Consider the following 21,368-nt stretch of genomic DNA (forward strand, 5'->3'; position numbering starts at 1 on the left):
TGAATATGAGTTCAAGAGGGTAACTTTAGATACCCAATGTTAGAAATCTTGGTCCTACTGTAAGTTGTTATAAAATACTTTTTCCAACTGCAGTGTTTCCATTTGCAATTTTGTGTCAGTGCTTTATCTGTGTGCATAAATTCACAATATATTTCCTTAGTAATGTAGAAAGCAAAATAGTGACCCAAGGTAAAAAATTGTCAGAAGCGCTCGAGTGACTAGATGTTTAAGTCCCATTGAAAATGCTTTTGAACATTTTATCCCTGGGCACTAAAGTAGTATGTGTCCAAGAGGCAGTAATACATTTTTTCTGAAAAACACAGTAGATTTGCATCCTTCACTAATACCTTTAAGAAATACCAGAATATCAACTGATGTAATACTGCCCCCTTTTATTAGAACTGAAAAACATGCTGGACTTCATATACTTAGTATTGCAGTTTGAGGAATTTGATTTCATTTATACAGTTGATTCAGATATTCATTGTTGCATGACAGGATAGGATTAGTAATGAGATCAGTATTACTTTACAACAATAAGTAAAAGGAGTGTTGTGATCAAATTGTTCAGCAGGGTGGGTGGGTGTTTTTGACTGAGCTTCCCAGGCAGTATACTTTAGCATGCAGGTTTCTTGTCATTTTTCTGATGCGCACAGGGTATTGGTGAACTGGGATGGTTGCTGTTATATGCATTTGATTATTATGTTCACTTGCAATGGTTTTCTAAATCAGTCTATTCCAAGGATAACAGTAGGCCGCAGTGTGTTTTTTGTTTTGTTTTGTTTTGTTTTTGATGACCTCAGGAATTAGATTTGTCTTTGAATAGCTAAATGATTATAATGTCACTCACACATGCAGAAGTGCCATAGTGAATTTATCTGATGCAATTAGAACTTTATCATGCAGAAATTAAAAACGGAGCATCATGCAGAAAGGTCCCAGAGTCTCTAATGGTGTCTTTTAAAGAGAAATGTATCCATCATGGAAAACAAGTCTGCCTTTCAGCAAAAATGTGCTTTAATCTACACCAATTTATCAAATGTTACAGGAATTACATTATAAGAAACACAGATATTTATTTCACTTCTGTGTGTATATCCAGTGTGAGGGGTAGTGTAGGGTGTGCACAAATACGCGTACCTGGGGAGTTCTGGCACTCAAAGTTTGTAGAAGTTGTGTAAGGCCATATCTCCTGCTGGCATTAGCCTCTGCAAAGGAGGAGGAAGAATGTTATGGGAGCACAGCTTCACCCTCTTTGCACTGGCCAGCAGACCCATAGTAGCTGGGTGTAGAGGGTTGTGGATACTGAACTCTTACCAAGGGTGGCTCCAGAAACGTATCTCAAAATCAGGAAATGCAATGCTAAAGCTGCACATGAAGCCTTAAGTTTGCCACTTAGAGCATGGCATTGTCACACAGTCTTTAACTGATCATATACTATTACTCAAATAATACAATATATACCTTACCTAACATAATTTTTTTTTGTAAACGTCAGATACACTTGTGTAGCCTCATGTATGCTATTTTGGGTATGCCAGACAGGGTGCATGAAAATCATTTACATGAAACACAGTAAAATATACTTACACAAACTATTCCACCGTTTGAGTATTTACAACATAAAAATAGTGGAAATTACTGACATATATATAGATCACCAAAATTTGCAGCTGTTAACTTTGTATTTAAGTACCACATACCCTAAATTGCACTTATGGAAGGATTTGTTGTGCATCCCTTAGTTTGTGGTTAATAGCCTCATTGCTTGAAATGACCTTTAGAAAGTTGGTGGTGTGCATTTATGCTCAGATCAATTAGATTTGTAGTTCACTGCCTAATCCCCAAAATTTCACCTAAGGAAGATTGGTTTAAAAGAAAATATGTAGTACTTGGCTGGTGGCTAAATTATTAACTATATACCTTAGAGGGAAGAGAATGTAACTTATGGAAAGTCCATCAGCAAAGATTATATCCACCTTTATAACAATAATAACCAAACCATTATAACAATGAAAATAGTGTAGGTATGTAAGAAGAGAATACACAGTGCATCTAAGGTATTAAAGAACCTGCATGATATGATATAATGTATTATTTAAGAAACAGCATATGACCCTATATGGTATGCTGAAGCAACCATCTATATTTATCTTTCATATAATTGTCAAGTTTTTAGCAATTATCAATTTTCACAAGTCTATGTTCAGATATAAATTATTATATTCCGAAATGATGCAAACCAGCCTTTTTGCCTCAGTCAGTTTTTGCATTTGAATGTTGAATAAATAGCGTACTTGGAATTGTTTGCAGTTATAGTATGTCGGGATAGTGGCAGCACATAACCCAGAAGTTCTTTTTTATTTCTGTGGTCAAGGCTACTTGAAGGGCTGCCAGGTTTAAGACCTCAGAATTATAATTAAAAAGTGTTTTTGTCCCTTTCTGATATCTGCTTTCCAGCACAACTACAATGTAGAAGACTAAACTGGTCTTCCACTCACAGAGGGTATTTCCTTTGGAAAGGATAAAAAGCATTCTTCTATGTATAGTATCACTCTTAAATCTTGGAGCAGAAACAAATCCAAAAGGGGCAGAGTTTGATCAAGATGAATGTTGAAATATCTGCATATTTAGTTAAATCAACATGAACAGTTTTTCCCAAAGGAAGGTGTACTTCATTGTTCAGCCATAGTGGGTAATGCCACTGCATTCATCATAACAATATAATCATCGTCATATTCTCACATGCAGCTTGTTTGCAAACTATTCAAGAGATTTCCCAGACATATATCCAAACTCACTCCAGGTTTTGTTTTGCTTATCCGTATTTTGTAAGGTAAGATGGAGTTAGCTGTTTAGACTTTACCACTCTGGGACAAGAATGTTTTCATTCTGTTTAAGCTATGGAGAAGAAGAGAGAAATATCATGCAGAATCCTACCACAAACTTTCTCCTCTCTCACTGGCTCATCTAAGAACTTTAGAGTACATGCACACATTCTTTCACATTTAGGTCCAACCACAGACATCCACTGGCAAACAGTTCATTACTACCATTCATCTCGCTGCCCTCCCCATACATTCCTTCTGGTAAACACATTGGGCCAAATTCATTCCTAGAGTAATTCCCTTGACTGCAATGGATTACGTATAACAGGGATGAGTTTGGATTACCCTGTCTGATACCTTATTACTTCCTTAAAAAAACAAGATCCCTCTAACATCTCAAGGTGGATCTATAGTGAGATTAATTGAAATCACATTCTCCATTGTTGTAGTTTACTTACTCAACTGCCTATTTCCGGGTGTAGCCCCAGGTCTATGCTATTTTAGACATTTTGGTTCAAATAAAGAAATAAATGTGTCAGCTAGTTAAATTGTCACTGAATCTTCCTGCATGTTGTGAAAAGAATTAGGTGACCAATGACATTATTCAAACAATGAATAGTGACTAGTCAAAGAAAGAGTTGAAGTGAATAGCTCATGAATAACCCATCAGCTGGAATGTTTCCCTTGAGTATTTGAACAAATATAAGTTACCAGTACGTGTGTAAGAATCAAAGTCTGTTTACTGATAGTTTGCAAACATATAAACAGCTAAGTTTGTTGGAAAAATAGTTAGTCTATCTCTAGTCATGTGATATTAACTCCATAAACAAGTCCATCACAATGGAAATGTGTATCAGGAAGATAAATAATCTTCAATGTCAGATTATTTTTGCTAAAACCATTTTCAAACATCATCTGTTTCTGTAGTGCTATTTAAAACCCAACTTGAAGTTGCCCACCCTACATCCTGAAAATCTTCAGACAACTTGAATTTCATTGATACACCCATGGCTATTAACGTGTTGCAAATGAATCTAGAAGAAAGACTGGCAAACCATATCAAATTCCTGATCTCTCAGTAGCTGATCTTCATTGACTGAGAGGGAGCACTGAGATGGTGATTTGGAAGAGGCTCCTCTTCCTTCTCCTTCCCTCCCCCATTCCCAAAGTGATTTAATAAACATCAATGAAGAGGAGTGGACACTTGTGTCTAAGGTTAAGCTTGCGTTGACCATGAGGCTGTGCATGTTTCTTTCACTGTCACTTCCCAGAGGGCTCGCTGAGCTTGGTACGAACCCTATTGCTTATTTGCACCATCACAACCACCTCCCTGACATCCGTGTGTTAAATTGCTGAGGAACAATTTGCAATGTGTAGCCACTATTACACACATTCTACTTTTCTTTTTTATAAATTGTTGTTTAGTGCCGCATACATTTACATGCTTATTCCCTTTTATTTCTAAAGTGCAGGAACACTGTTTACTGTATTTCAGATGCCAGTGCGGATAGATGCCATCACTGGAAGGATATGCATTAGAACTGTAGACACAGTGAGTCACTGACACATCATGTACTGTATAAATTCCTGTTCTGTCAAGGGTTTAGCTGGTTGCCAAAATATATTCAGTTGCCAGGTCCTTGCCAGAATTCTGTTTCTAGCCTGATGTCAGTCAGTCTTTTTGGGTGTTCTTGAATAAGATTAGGTTGGCTTGATGCATTCTTCCTCCCAAGGGATTCTCCTTTATCAAGGGATTACCTGCATGTCATTCTTTGCATAAATCCCATGTTCTATTCTTCACTAGAAGCCAGATCACACTACATCATTGCTGCTAAACATCTTATTAATGAAGTACCTGTGAACTCCTTTCCTCCTCTCAAAAATCCCAAACCTATAAATACAGGCAGTACATTATCCTGAACAGTTGTATTGCCTTTTTTGTTTTTTACTTTACTTTCTAGGGGAATGGAGGGCAGTTACATTTAATACAATTTTCATTTCTGAAAGAAACTGTTCAGACAAATACTTTTTTTAAAAACAGAAGATCTTATTTTTTTCATAGTGGTATATCTACAATATGTAGAGTGAGGGACACGAGCCACTTCCCAACACACAAATATCATACCATGCCTCATAGTATTTTCATTGCTTTCAGTGCAAAAGGCATCTGTAGCTTATCAATTTATACCAAACTGTTGTGTGCATAAAAAAGAGGTGAGTTGCAGGACGGGAAATTTAAAATAAAAAGATGTGTTAGCTTCAAAGGGCAGAGAAAAGAGTTTGAGACATATGGGTCACATGCTCAAGTGTATCGAGCCATTTCCCTTTGTCTCAGTCCACATCTCTTTTCTACAGCTACCTGGAAGTCTTTTGTGGAGATCTGCAGAATCTAGTTTAAAAAAGAAAGTACCCAGTATTACTATTCAGGACGGAACTTAAGCACATGCCTTTCCTTAAGGGCTGTCCTGTATAGAGGAGGGAGGGGCTTGAGCATATGTTTATGTGCTTCCCTGAATCAGGGCCTGTGTTAGTACCTCACTTTCCTTCTACTGTGAGAATGCCACTCTAGTGGCATTAGGAACCACCCTAGTATCTGACTCACACAACTTGCACTTTTGATAGATGTACAATGATATAGGTCTATTGATCTCTATTAGGTACATCAGTGGTTATTAGCCAAGATAGTCAGGGATGTGATCCCCATGCTCCAAATCTCCCTATACTTGCAACTGCCAGCAGCTGGCACTAAACATCCGGGGATGGATCACTTGAAATTGTCCTGCTCTGTTCCTTCCATCTGAATTATCTGGCATTGGCTGCTGTCGCAATACAGATACTGAGCTAGATGGACCGTTGGTCTGACCCAGTGTAGCTGTCCTTATGTCAAGTAAAATGGAACTCTTTACCTTATTGTGATATTGACCTCATTTTCCTGTTCCTAGAATGCTGTGTTGCAGTGAGCTGACACCGTATTGCAACCTAGGAATAACCTGTGCTTTTGCCATCTTGACTCTCTTTTCTGCTGCTCACCACTGCTGTGTTTTTACTGAGACTTTTCTAAATGTTGTCGTCTCAGCAAAGACATAAGTCTCATCACATTGCTGTTGTGTGTGAGATCTCCATTAATTAATAACATAGCTCACAATTTCCAAGGTAGAATATACATTAAAAACCTACATGATGTAAAGAGATTTAAGAAAAAAATGTTTGTTGTATAGTACGTGTGCTCCATATATTGTGGCGTTCTCACTGACTTTAAATCTGCCTCAGTCTGAGGATACAATTAAGCTGAATGCCAATCATTTTTCTAAATAAGATGCACAATTTATATCTTGTTGTTTTGTTTGAGCGGGGTGGCAGATGAGGGTGAGGAGGACAGAAAAGGAAGTGAAAAGTTAACTGCATTACAAGTAAAGCAGGCTCACTGTTCTTGTTTAATATCGATATTGTGGCCGTGACTAAGGGCCCCAGTTAGGATCAGTGCCACATTGTGCTGGGCCCCAAACAATGCACAGGTAGATGTGATTCCTCCCCTTGCCATCTCATTTAAGACAAGACACCAACAAGTAAGCATAACAAACGATGGGAAGGGAGGAGAATAACAATACCAAGATCACATGGTTAGATAGGCTAGCAATGTGCACAACTTGATATTTCTTAAATTATTTAGGGTAGATCTACATTGCAGATGGGGGTATAAATAGCCATGGGGTAGACATGTAGAAGTGAAGATGCTGCAGCGTGGGCTTCAGCACCAGCTACATAAGTGACAAAGTATCTACAGGGTGGTCATGATTGTGCACTCGCCCCTTTCCCCCCTCAAAGCCCTTACCCCAGCATTCTCACTTCTGTTTTTAGTGAGCTAGCACAGGTACATTTACACAAGCTGCCGATCACACTTCCATCTGCAATGTGGATATATCTTGACGCCCCTTCCTATTGGTATTATCCTTTCAAAACTCCCTAATAAATAACAATCATTACTAATCAATAACTAATAAATAACAGTACATTTTATCCGCTGCCTTTCAATGCTCAGAAAAACGTGACCTTGGGCCTTACTGTCTGCATTCTTATAACACCTTACACTGACATCGAAGACCACCTCCCCCACTGAGGCTGTTAGTCCAGGCAGAGGTGGGGGGAAAGGAGTGTTTCTTCCTCCTTCTCAGCTACTTGCTGGGGTAGGTTGGGAGCAGACAGTGGCCAGTCCAGAGTTCAAATGGTGGTGAAGTTGTGGCAGGTCTGGAGTCCTGGGCCTGAATTGCCTTGTTGATTCTGGTCACTTCCCATAGCCTGTGTGGCTGGGTGTTGGGAAGGAGCTGCCTGGGGCTTGTACTCTATGTGGGGGAAAACTGCAAATGCTGGTCCTAGGTAACCAGGGTGGAAACACTGGTGAGCCCATTCTTTCAGCTCCCACCAGCAAAAATCCTATCACCAGACCTACCTCATAGCACATAGGCTGGGGATGGGACATGGGACCATCTCGCTTGCGCTCTGTCTTTCTTTAGCACATGGGGCTTTCTATCTCTCTATATAGCACAGGATCTGTCTGTCTATTATCTCTCTTTCCTTATATTTAAAATATATGTTTCAGGTTTAGAGGAAGTTTTTATGTATTCCTCAGATTAGCTGAGAAGTAAGAATTAGCTAAAGGAGATGGATTTTAGAGATCAGAAAAATTCACAAAGATTAAAAGAGGAAGAAAAGAACTCTCTTTGTCTGATTTAATGATTTTCAGGCTGCTTTTTATAAACTAGTTTTTCAAAAGTCATCTGTGAAGGCTGGTATAAAGAATTTTTAAAGATAACTAAATGGGATGGAGAAAAGGTTTAAAATCATCTACTGGGGCTGTTGCAGGGGATATTAAATATTGATTTATCTCGGGGTCAGAATCGTACTAAAGAATGAGGTTTGCAGTCAGGTCAGTTCATCTGGAATACAAACTGTATAGCTGTATTTAGTACATTGACAACATGAATCTTAAACTGGAAGTGCAGGGGTGAGCACTTAATCTAAATCAGTTGGCTCTCCAAACGTTCAGTTGAAAAAAACTAGCATTTCAAACTGAACTTTTCCCACAAGTTTCATGCTGTTTACATTAAAAATTGTCTCTTTAGTCAGTTCATGCTATATCATAACTCGCCCCTCTGTGTCATGTTGCAAATAAGAACAAAAATCCACAATTCAAGACTGTTCCAAATTTTAAGTTTTTAATATCCCAAAGTCTCTTGAAAACATGATGCAAATCATTCAAGTAATCTGGTGTATAACACTTTAAGCGATTTTCTGCTACTTGCCACTGCCTTTGGCCAAGCTTTTAGTCATAATATAAAATTTGGCAAAGACTGGACTTAACCAATGAAAACTGATTATGTTCCCTTTTCAGACATAAATAGTTGCCAGCTAGTGGTATTGGCTAATAGATTTTTTCACTCAATATAAATGTGCATATGGCCATAGCAGGATATCCCTTTGTCCAAGAGGAATATCAAAACAGTAGTTCCCAGATATTTTAATGTTATATTTGCTTTTGTTTGCTTTCTGTAAACATATTCATCTAACAGCTGCAAAGACTTGAATGTTACATGACTGAAAAATACATTAAATATATTTATATAAGAGGCGGTGAGGCTTAGTAGATGGAGCACCAGGAGACCTGGGTTCAATTCCCAGCTCTGCCACTGGGTTGTAGGATGATCGAAGGCCAATACCTTCCTGAGTCTGTGCCTCAGTTCCCCATCCATAAAATGAGGCTAATGACACTGACTTACTTTGTAAAGCACTTTGAGGTCTATTGATGAAGAGCTAGGTATTATTATCGTACTCTAAAGCAAAAAAAAATCCCAAACCCCTTATATCAAGCATGGACAGAGTCATCTCCTCTGCTACAAAATATTGAAAAGAAGGAACTAGCACAAATACGAGTTAATTGTGGCTGGTAAGCGTAGAAGGTGGTAGGGAAGGCATCGACTCCTGAGACAATGGAGTCCTTTCTCCACGTATATTCTGCTGCCCCACCCCCACCCCTAGAGTAGGAAGTGCCTTCCCCAGGGATGAGGCATGTTATCTCCATGCGGTGAATTGCATGGATTTTCCATGTATGTTTTCTGCAGGATGTGGCTGAAAGATCTGATCATTTTGAAATCAGAATTAGAGATACGTGTGCAGGATGCAATACAGCTCTGTGCTGGAGACCAGCACGTAAGTCCCACCTAAGACCTTACAATACGTTTTAAGTGGGACTTGAGGTGCATGGGTCTTTTACTGTTCCCCTGCATGAGAATGAATTTCTCTTTTACAGACCATGATTTGATACAGTATTTCATAATGTAAATATTTCTTTTTAAAATAATTATATAATGAACAACTGAATTCAGATTAAGGATTTATTTGCTTTTCAGTTTATTTAGGGCATGATCCAAAGCCCATTGAAGTCAATAGAAAGACTCCCATTGCTGTAGCTGGTTTTGGATCAGATTGTGCATGTCTTTAATTTTATGTGAGACTTTTCTTTTTTCAGGCTGTCGGGTTAGTTTAGGTATAAGTTGTGTTAGTGTTTTAAGCAGAGAGGAGTACTTCTTATACTATACAAACCTCACATGTTGTGAGGAAACTGGATTTCATAATATAGGTCTAGACAAAGGGGGATTAAGGGGAAACTGGAACTATGACAGTATGATCCAGAGAAGTGAAAACTTAGTCATATGTTTGAAAGGAAAGCATCTTCTTTGACCTGCTTGTGGTAATGACCGTTTGCCTATTTTTTTTGGTTTGATAAATTTATACTAATCATTAATGTGCTTTTAGCTATTTTCTTCCCAGATTTTAGAAATGTGATTTACAAGCAACTTAGGACCTTTTCCTGCAAAGATTTACATTACACATTACGTACTGTGAGTAGTCCCATTGATTTCAATGAGGGCACTCATGTTTTTACTCTCTTTCTGTTTTATCCTGGAAGAAAATTAATCCCTATTTATACAGGAGGGGCTCCAATCTATTAGACTTAAAGTTGTTAAAGACCCTCAACTGACTTCATCTTGAAGGGCAGGATGAATAACAAAAAGTGGAAAAAATTATCTTTTTTTAAACACAGATAAACAGAATTACCTCTTAACGTAATCTTTTTTGTTCTCAGGTACACTAGGAGATAGATCTTGCAATGTGCTGAGTGCTGTGGTCCTGATTCAGCAAAGCACTTAATCACATGCTTAACTGTAAGCCTGTAAGTAGTCCCACAGAGTTGTACAAGACTATTTTTGTGCTTAAGTGCTTTGCTGAATCAGAGCCAGAGTGCTCAGTACCTTACAGGATCAAGGCCAATAAGAGGCAGTAGGATTCTGCAACCTGAGTGTTCTTTTCTTGTTGAATTAAAATTAAAGAAGGGCGCTAGTTGAAGGGTACGTCTATCGCACAGGCATTATGTATATCATACTTGATGTGATAACCTTGCACACAGTAATCTTGCCTTCCTGACACAAACAGTAAGCAGCGCACTTTCTTGAGGTTGAAATAATCAGAGGAAAACACGGCAGTGATGTGGATACAAGAGGTAAGACACGGCATAATGATGTTACAATCATTGTTCCATTGTCATCCATCCTGATTCTTTAGTGACGTTTGTTTTCTCTTTGAGCATAACAAAGGATGCTTGAGAATAAACAGTAAAATACAGCAGCAAACATAAAATAAATACTTGAAAAGTTAGATAAGAAAAGCTACAAAACCAGAAAAAACTGCCCCATATTAATAGAAACAACCCCACAACTATATGCAAACTGTAAATAGCACTAAATTTGCAATGAAATATGTATATATTTTAAAAGTTCAGGTTCAGTTCTGTCTGAGATAACATTAAATACACATGAGCTCCTTTCTGCAACCATGCTACATCATTTTTTACTTTAATGCAAATATAGTCAGAGACTTTTAATTCAGGAATACTTTTATTGTCCTTCTTTCTTTTTTATAATAAACCTACAGAATTACACTAACACTTTCAATGAAATATGCATCTATTTTAAAGTTCAGGTTCAATTCTGTTGGAGCTTTTTGTTATCACTTAGACTAGTATTTTGTTTTCCAAATCAATTATCCTAGCCCTGATTTTCAAACATTATAATTGTTGTCAAAATCAAATGTAGGAAATGTGCATTTGTCAGAAATTGGCCAGTGGTTATTGCTTCATGAAGACCATTTTTATTATAACTTCCCCAATAATGTTGGATTGCATAATGAAAGACCCTGTCACAACACAGACACTCACAATGGTAAAATTAAAATAGCTGTGAGAAAATCAAGTCTGACTGTCTTAGCTTTTGGCAGATTTAAAATCTTAAACTTACCATATACATTTTGTATATGTACTGTTTATAAGACTACGTCATACTGGTACTTGAGATGTGTGGCTACTGGCATGTGTATACAATCTAAATTTCTGTAAATCTGTCCATTTCTAAACTCTTGTGGAAGGCAGCTAATTTTGCTTTGTGCAATTGAGGTCTGCAGGATGCCACAGTGAAACTGAAATCAGTGACTCCTGTTTTTCTCTTCCCACAGAATTGTTTTTCTTAGCAGAAACTAGAATAGTTTTACTCTTTGTAATATTAATGTGGCTACTTGCTAAAGATGTGTTATCTTGTATTCCTCTTTAAATATTCAGCCTGGAATACTCACCCAATGCGCTGCTTGAGAGAGAAGTGGAGTCCAATTGTTTGAGCACAGTAATGGAAGTCAAAGTCTCCTGAGTTCTGTCCAAACTCTGATTCTAAGAATGACCAGATTTTCAGTGAAATTTGGTCATGGGCATATAGGCAGACTCATAGCATTATGGTCTCAATTCAGCAAAGCTTATTCTGTGAACTCTATAGGGGCAGTGCCTGCCTCTTCCCAGGGGTGTGGGCTGAGGTGGGCCAGACAGAAAATTGGGAGGCTGTACCCCTCCCCATCACGAGGCCCTGCCCCCCTTTGTGGTCCCGTCCTGTGGCCAGGTCAGAGGCTGGAAGCCGGAGCCAGGCAGTGCAGGGCACTGTCTGCTTAAGGTTGGTAAGAGCTGCCCATGCGGGGGGGGGGACCCGGCTCTTGGGCCAGCAGAGCCCTGGGGGAGCAGCAACTGTGGGGGGCGGGGCCCAGGAGTCTGGGCCAGAGTGGGTCAGTCTGGGTCACTGTGGGGAGCCCAGGACCCACACCCCATGAGGTGGGAACATGTGCCGAGGGCTGCTCTCGGGGCTCCTGGCTCCCTGCCCAAGCTTACTTCTCCACTGCTGCTGGAGCTGGTGCCCACCAGCAGCTGCTGCTCTCTGCACTCTGCCTTCAGAGCTGGGTGACTGGAGAGCGGCAGCTGTTATGGGGTGACTATGAGAGGGCAAAGGCAAATTTTGGAGTGGCTATAGCGTCGTGTGCCCCCCCCCCCCAACTCTAGTTCACTGGAGGAAACTGGGCTGTCTGCTGCTATGAGTTAATGGAATTACTCCAGTAGCTGAAGTGCTAAAGGTTTGTGCTGCCATGCTGAAGGTCTTAGGTTTGTATTCTGCTGGCGGGCCATGTAGGACTCTGTATATAGCTATGCTGGGCATGTAGCAACTGAGTTGCCCTCACATACAACTTCAAGTGTGGTAGTATAGGAAATAAAGTAAAAAAGAAGTAGAACAATCCAATTATTTCCTGAAGAATGTGTGCTCAGTATCATTTTTTTCAAAATAATATGCTAGCACATGTATGTGTAGAATTAAATGAAAATGTGTTTTCTAAATTGTTGCATTCAGATTCTTCACAGTTACAAGTTACATAGGGCTGGTCTACATAATTTATCATTGGTCCATTGAATCCAGTATTGTGCCTCTAGCTGTGGTCAGTAGCCTCCCTCCTGATAATGCCCCTGGCCAATGTTCCACTGACGTTAGATAGTGAGGTGGGAGTAGCAAGGAGAAGGAGGGAATGTTTACTTGATCCCTGCAAGTGAACAACTTGCACCCTGGAACATGAGATTCAGTCATCTGTATTTTACCGTGTGTTATTACAAATGTTATTAATGGTTATAAAATTATTCAACCCTTTTAAAAACCAATGACAGCTCAGGCTTTGGGCTCCTTCTGACTTCTCGTGAATTCTATGGCTTTATTATGTAGCGTATAAAGTAGTAATTCTTTTTGTTTATTTCATATTTATCAGCTGTTAATTTAATTGATTGTTCCTTTGTTCTCTGGGACTAATCAGTTTTCATTAATCTAAGGCAGAATTCAACAATTTGTTCATTTTTTTAATAAAAATTCTGTCATGTTTCAGTTGAACTGTATAATTTTACAGTAGAATGCTGTGTGAATTTGTTGCCGAAACAAAGAGTTAATCAGAAAGTGTTCAGATACTGCCATGCATCATGCCTTTGTGCATGAATAAAAAGTTGGAAACCGCATGAAAGCAGTAGTTGGGTTACCACACAACTGGATATGCTTAAGTCTGAACGCTTCATAACTCTAACTACTGGGGAGTTGCAAACTTATAAATAACCTTGCAATTGGTTAAAACCTTATTAAAACCATATGAACAAAGACATAAAGCATTTGGTTAAGGGGGTTCAGTAAGTGCAGTAATCCTGTTGAAAGTAATCTGACTGGGGTAGATCCATAGTTTAGGAGTGCCTGCAAGTGCTGCAATAGTTAAGGATCTGTCAGTATTTAATAAGTAGGAGTAGAGGGACTAATTCATAAAATCCAATCTAGATGGAAATATTTGGGTATATGATTTTTTAAAATAATTAAATATATATTATGTGTTAATTTTAAAGAAAACCTGAAAAGCAATAAAATCTAGTAATTTAAAAATATGTGTTGAGTTCCACCAAATAACCAAAGTATGCGAGGCCTTCACCGTAACACTCCTTTCATATTTCTTCATTTAGGTCTCGTGACATCCACTCCACCATGATAGAGGCTTCCTAGTATTTACATCCACAGGGCACTCTAAAATCATGCGTCAGACCCTCCAAAATCATGCAATTTACTTTAAAAACATAAGATTTAAAATAAATAAATAAATAAATGGGTTGTTGATATTTGTGTTCTGGTTTTTGAACCCATAGGGTTTGTGTTTGCAAGATTTTTTTCCCCACAGCCACAATGTCTCAAAATTTAGCTTTAATTAAAAAAAAAGAAAAAGATTTGCACATGTTCACCTGACTCCAGAAACTTGGACTTTAAGAGACCCAAATATCGGGAAACTTGCAATAAAGTCATGAACGTTGATAATACTGGTTTTTACTCCACTTTGATACTCCTGAATGTCATGTTGTCACATTCACAGTACAGCTGAGGCATGCAGCCAGGCTAAGCAGGGTTAGTATAAGTCCCTTTTTAAATACATTGCTCATTTTTTCAATGGTATTTTAACACAAAACAATATATTTTAAAAAGGAGACTCAATGGCCTCCCTTCCCCTGAGCAGGGTACATGCCTCCAATGCAGTTCAGCATAGTACATGAGGGGCACTATGGGAATGTCTGCAAAGAGATAAAAGCCACACAACACAGCCGTGGCTGGCCCATGTTAGCTGACTCAGGCTTACAGGGCTTGGACTGCAAGGCTAAAAATTGCTGTGTAGATGTTTGGGTTCAGGCTGGAGCCAACGCTCTGGGACCATCCACTCTTGCACTGTCCCAGAACTCAGGCTCCAGCCTGAGTGCAAATATCTGCACAGCAATTTTTCTGCCCTGGAGCCTGAGCCTGCAAGCCTGAGTCAGCTGACCTGGCCTATATTGCAGTAGGTGCCTGTAGGCTGGGGCAGGAATTCTATTCTGTTCTGTTCTGTTCTATATAGGTCCTTATACCGCCTTCATTATCATAGTATCTAAATGCCTTATGAACATCATGAACATCTTGAAAGAGAAAACTAAAGTAAGGTTTTAAGTGAGGATACATTTCATTATCCCTTTAGTCTGGCCACTGGGAGCATTGCCTTCATATTGTTAAAGTTACTAGGATTTGGTATTTTATCATGTCAGATCAACTTAAAGTCACATAAATTTGATGTTCATTCATCCAATCTGTACATCAAGTAAACTGAAACTTTCAGCAAAATGGTCCGGTTATTAAAATGCTGAAAATTAACTATTACTACAGTTTTGCTGTAATTTCCCCCCCCAGTTTTTCTCTCATGCATGTGCGCACACATACACACACTCTAAATCTTTAAATGCCTCCTGCCACAGAGTGATGATACCTTGTAATTTTAGCCATGCAAAATATTCATGAGAAAATCTGAAACTTGGAACAAACATTGCCCAAAGGTTTGTGAACCTGGGACAAATTTATGGTTCCTATTGCAAACCGTGAGAAATTCTATGATTTTTCAGTGTTTCCACCTTTAACTAGGCCAAAATTGATGGGTTTGGTTAAGTCCTGCTTGGAGTTTGCTCATAACTGAAACTCAAAGCAAAACCACGTGAATTAAAACGGGAAAAAGGTTCATATGGATCCCTATGAACTAATACCACTAAGTTTTCTCTAAGTTTTACGTCTACTGTACTAGCTCTTTCAGGGATTTTTATTTTTCTAACTACAAATTGATATGATAGGAGCCATTACAATATTTCAGATACTATGCCAACACTTTAAATGTATGACAGACTGACCAGTGCCTAAGTAATGGTGCATCATGACATCTATCTTGTGTTTTTAAGATAGAATTCTGGACTGGATGAATGAACCTATTTAAAACCTATTAAAAACCATTCAACTATTTGAATGGTTGAAAAAAATGTGTTTTAAGATTAATCAGAGTCTCTACAATACATTTGCTGATATGGTAATTTAATATCTCTTTTAGGTTTTCTGGAGTACCTTCTGAATTTCTATCCTTAGAGATTTTTAAGGCCTCGCTTGACAAAACCCTGGCTGGGATGATTTAGTTGGGGTTGGTCCTGCTTTGAGCAGAGGGTTGGACTAGAAGACCTTCTGAGGTCTCTTCCATCCCCAGTCTTCTATGATTTTGAAAAAGGTTCCAGGCAACCACCACAAGGATGATAAAATCAGGGGTGCTGTGAGGCTTTCTCACTTTATGTCACAACTGTGTTTATTCATTTTGCCCGTTAAAGAAATCCAGAAGTTGCATGCCTGTAGGACAATAGGATGATCAACATCATTGTTATAAGGTTATTGGTTGAACTTCCTACGCATAAAAACAAAAACATTTAGAGATAAGGCTGAAAGTCAATTTGTAATGATCCCTGCAGTGCAAGATATTGCAAAAAATTCTAAGCAAAGGGTGATTTCACTTTCCAGTCCTAGTTGTTAAAAAATAGGAGGAACTTGGGAGAAAGTTTGGGGGAATTTGCAGTTTGACCTTTGCTGGATGAAAAGAGGACTTGTGAGTTCTCACAGAACAATGTTTCCTGATTCACAGGCACAATAGAGTGCAGGGTTGGAAGGACAAAGTGTCAGTCTGAGCTCTGAATTGCTTTGTTGTTGTCAGTATAAATCACATTCTTAGGAGACTATAGGATTTTGCTGAGGTGTCTGGGGGATTTATTCTCACAATTCCTATTAGCATTAATAGGGATAGTGTGAATGAATCCCTGTTAGTTGTGTTGAAAATTTCCTCTTGATGTTTTGAATACACAGGTGTTTTTTGTTGTTTTCGACTTTCCATTGTATATTAATAGAGTAGAGCACATTAACAAGTAAGCCACTAAAGAATTAGTTGAGAGGTTCAGAATGGAGTAACCTAATGGTAATGTATTTTGTATGTAAAGGCGTGATAATTATTTGTAGCTAACTAAAGCTGCAACTAAAATACTGTACAGAATATGTAATAGCCCCGCAGGCATATGCTCTGTGGCTTCTGTGAATGACCCATATTAATTCAGACTCTAGGAATTGGCTCTTTAAATAAATGTTGGTAACTGCTGCCAAGTTAAACTATTGAAACAAAGAGTATCACATCATTGTCCAGCCATGTCTACTTAAATAAAATGTATTTGTCTGAAAAAAAAATTAGAACAAGCCCTTTCACACAAGGATCAGCTGGTATGCCATTTTCCAGTTTAGTCTGAACACACATTTCAGATGTGGAAAAAGCCAGCATGTTGAAATAATTTGAGGCATGGCTATAGTCTGATCAATTTTGGTAATCCAGAAGGGAGGGGTGCCCAGTGTATTATTACATTTCGTATATTGTTTTTCAAGAGATGGATGCAATCAGTCATCTTCTCGCATATGGTTTGAAAAAACTGGTCTTGCTGGCAAGTAAACTGTTATTTAAGTACACAATCCACTGTACTACTGAAACAGTTTTGCCAAACTTGTCCAAGTAGTCTCATAAGCTTAAAGATGGTATAAATATCATTTATAGCTAGTCGTTTACTTCAGACTATATGGAATGCCTTTCTGTTCCCTTGATCTAAGTGTCCCAGTTTACATTATGGCCTTTATTGCTTCTGTTTGATGGAATGATCAGTAAAAATTTAATGACACTATAAAATAATAAAAATGTCATTAATTTACCACGGATCTTGGATGCAGTGGTTGTAAAGTTACATTAATAAACAGAATATTTTTTACAACAAAAAGCATTGTTACGTGGGAACGTATAAATAACACACATAAATTTAAGAGCAATTTTACTGTTAGCACACACATTATTATGGAATAGCCAATAAGTGTATAAAACATAGTATATAAAATTTTATGAAAATATACTGTGCACATCAAAAATTCAGCTTTTATCTAAGTGCAGAGAAAAGCCATTATTGTGTGCTTCCTGTTTCATTGCTGTTCTTCCAGAAGATCACAATTTTATATTTGTTTCTAGTAATTTGAAATTTGCAGCTTTTTTGCAGGCAGGGCCTACTTCTTTCTTTCCCCACTCCTTGGTTGACTAAACCTTTCCTTTACCTTCCGCACTTGCAGGAAGAATTGATAATCCCTGCTACAGAAATGAGAGAAAAGTTGCTAATTTAATGCAAAGTTAAAAATGATGCCTAAGGGGTTGGCTGGCTTGCTCGGTGACTCTGGAAATAAGGGATAATAATCTACCAGTCTATCTGTCATCACTGGGGCTGTTCCATCATTGAATGTGATAACATGTGAATATGATGGATGCCACAGTCTTGTGGCTCGTAACGTTTAACATTCATCAGCTTTCACTAAAGGGGCTTTATCATTTAAATATCTTTATTTAATATGCAACATCTACCTCATACATCATAATTTCAAAGCACTTAGAGAACCAACAGTCCTACAACACAGTGAAACAGACTTTAATTTTTTAAATAACTTTTATGTTTTTTGCATGTTTGTAACTGACAATGCATAAATAAGTGCCTAATCATGTCACTGAATGAAAATGAAGATTTGGCTGGTGCAAGAAGAATTTTTTCCTTCTTCTAATTTTAAAGTAGTGATTAATTTTTACTGCATTTTTAACATACACAAAAACACAGAGAGCCCAAACTGTGCTTGAGACAGCTTTCAGTTTCAGAATAAGTCCCTGATCCTGCAAATTCTTAGTCCCATTGACTTCTGTGGTTCTACTCCCATGAGTAAAGGTTTGCAGGATCATGTCCCAAGCCCTTTCTTGCAATTACACCATTTGAAGTGAACAGCTTTGCCTGAGTATACAGCAGAGGATATGCAGACCCACATCCTATCTCCGGAAGATGCGCTTTAACTAAAAACAAACAAACAAATTAGCTCTGTGTGGCTAAGAACCAAAAATATATATAAACATAGCTTAAGTGGGTGTACATATTTCAAGCTGCACATACATACATACGTGTGCGGATAAAATGAGTGTGTGTACCTGTTGTTTGTTAATGTGTATATGCATATATATACAAACACACATATACACACGTGCGCACCCCCACACTTTAAAAAATATTTTACAGTATGGAGATGTGGATGTATGTATGTTTGTTTATGTGGAAATAGGCTACATAGAATTTATTTTCTTTAAGGGTTTGTTTATATTAGGAAAAAGGGTGTTTTTTAAAAATGTGATAACTAAAACATTTTAAAATCCTGGTGTAAACAGGGTTAGTTGAGGTCTGAACATATATTAGTTGGTTGATATGAAACCTACTAGGCTAAGCCCTAAGAAAGGTAAAACAGGACTTAAACAGGTTGTGTCCCCTTTAATATAATTTCATATAAGCATTTCGTATGCTTTACTAATTCCTCATCCAAATACTGATATCAGCATGTGAAGAATATTTTTTCATTGAAAAAAATCAGCATTCCAATATTTATATATTGAGACATAATATCTGTGATATATTTTCCTATTAAGTAAAAAACAGAGGTTATTACTGAATCATAAGTGGACTTTAATTCTTTTAGAAGAAAATATATTATTATTATTATTTATTATTATTATTATTATTATTTTATTTATTATTATTATGTTAAGCTTTCTCATCTTACTATTTCTGCCCTTATCATGTATTTTTCTCTTTTCTCCCTCTATGGCAAAATATTGATATTCTTTCAGAAATTTTTCTTTTTTTAACAGAATATTTTCTGGTAAAAAAAAATCAAAGAGAATGAATGACTAGAAAGATACTTCAAATGTGAATATTGATATATAACAGGTTTTGTTGATTTTAATAGTAGGAAGGTATTTCACCTTCTTCTAAACCACACTTAATGGTTGTTCTTCCAAGAATACTGCAGATACCATGTTAACACTCCTTTAAAAGGCTTTAATGCAAATATTTGGAAAGAGAAACTGTGTGTGCTAAAGGCTGTTTTTCCTAGTACTGATTTTTCTTCTATTTTCAGTGCAAATTGGGGAAATCTAAACCAGCTCCTTAACAATGGAACAAGGAACATTTGAAAAAATTTCATTCCTATCTGCCAGCAAAGCAGATTCCATTCTGATGGTGCAGGATTATTGTTAGATTATAGAGTATCCTTGGGTGTAATTGTAGGCCTTGTAGTGTTAGTTTGCCTCTCTCTAGTCACATTTCCTCTGTGTCTAAACTCTTACTTTTCATTTCAGTTTCTTTGCACGTTTAAATCCTTTCACCAACAGATACATTATATAGGAAAGCTACAGTACAAAAACAGCTCAAGAGCATGGAGAATGTTACTCCATTATGAAAATGCAAAGATAACTTTTTAGATGAATGGAAGATTTTAAGAAACTTTTTAAAATGCAATTAGTACCTGAAACTCCTCAGCTGCATGTTGTGGTAAACCCTGTGAATTGGTTTTGTGCTGTGTTTTCTTCCGGTGCAGATTTAAACATATTCCATGATCTGGAGAATCAAAAGGCTTCCTGAACAATTTGGCTGATGGGAATTAATTATAGAAATATAATGATATTCAAAAAATAATCAGATTAGATAGCACAAATGAACTGAGATTGAACAAATGAGGCACAACAGCCATCAAGTAATTGTATGTTTGGTCTTCAAGAACATTTCCAAGTTTCTAAACATCTTGCAGGAGAGAAAACTCATAATGTTTTCTTCTTATGTCTAACATGCTCAGTACAGAACTAGGTCATTGAACAATAGACTGAACAGCAATCAGCACTCTACTTCTGCATAATGCATTAAGTATAACATACAGAAACTGTTCGCCGAGCTGAAAGCTGGTATTTCATGTCTGTAAATTCAAGCTGACATGACATTTAATATTGTTTCATAGTAATGAACAACAAGGTTTCATTCATTCACAAGTACAACATAATACCAAGTTTAGTCTGAAGAAGTAACACCACGGCAAGAGGGAAAACATGTTGTGTTCCTTCAAATGAGAACACTAAATTAATGATAACCGTTGAACACTTAGCTACTGATATACAGTACTACAGAGACTACCATTGTGAAGGAATATTGCACTGTCAGTTGTAGTGCTCTTGTCTTGTAGTTGTTTGATTGTGGAACTGGGTTAACACATAAAATGCCTCCCTTAGTTTTCATTTTACAGTTTGAGGTCCAGCTTTCCTGTGCAGGTTTCCAGCTCTCAAAGGCTTTGTGTTTTTCTAGGAGCAAGCACCGTCATCTCTCTTTTTCAATTCCCACTGAGGTTCAGCTGAAATTCCTAGACAAAATAATAGTATCAATTCTGTCATCTAGTATTCCTTTTTTGAATACTTGTCTTTGAAAGCCTCTTGCATAAAATTCAGACTTGTGTTTTCTCAGGGGTACGAATGCAAACTTGGATCTCTTGGGGGGTGGGAGGAGGGAAGGGAGATGTGCTTTTTTCCATTAAATTAGCAGCATGTTTTAATAGGAACTTTTCTTTCAAGTTCTAAATTTTAGTGCCCCTCCAATGTCAATTGTTTTTTCCAGTTTCAATCACAAAGTTTAGTGGAAAGACAAAGTTTGCAGCATTGATAGTTTGCAACATAGATCAGCACTGCTTCCTGTTAAAAAGTTTTCTGCAGTTGAATGTACCATCATTTATACATTATAGACGTGCAGTTCAGCCTAATTTGGAAGTTTCTGTGTACATTTTCAGATTTAAACCTTAGGGCCTGATTTTCAGAAGTGCTGAACACTCATCATTCCAAGTGATACTGATGAGAGGATCTGGA

At 37.6% G+C, this 21,368-nt stretch overlaps 1 protein-coding gene across 16 annotated transcripts in view; it reads left to right on the forward strand.

Moving 5' to 3' along the window:
• The window catches only part of SOX6 (SRY-box transcription factor 6), a 480,108-nt gene that overhangs the window by 415,418 nt on the left and 43,322 nt on the right, over positions 1-21,368 (forward strand). For 12 of the 16 annotated variants that reach the window (XM_067540705.1, XM_067540707.1, XM_067540708.1 and 9 more), the window contains one exon: positions 4,324-4,380. The exons of the other annotated variants lie outside the window; for them this stretch is intronic. In XM_067540705.1, coding sequence (XP_067396806.1) covers positions 4,324-4,380 — 57 coding nt within the window. The remainder of the gene's footprint in view (positions 1-4,323; positions 4,381-21,368) is intronic. 16 annotated transcript variants of the gene reach the window in all.

The sequence above is a fragment of the Emydura macquarii genome, unplaced genomic scaffold (genome assembly GCF_026122565.2).
Source record: "Emydura macquarii macquarii isolate MOO-44397 ecotype Brisbane River unplaced genomic scaffold, CSIRO-AGI_Emac_v2 contig_587, whole genome shotgun sequence".
Classification (NCBI taxonomy): domain Eukaryota; kingdom Metazoa; phylum Chordata; order Testudines; family Chelidae; genus Emydura; species Emydura macquarii.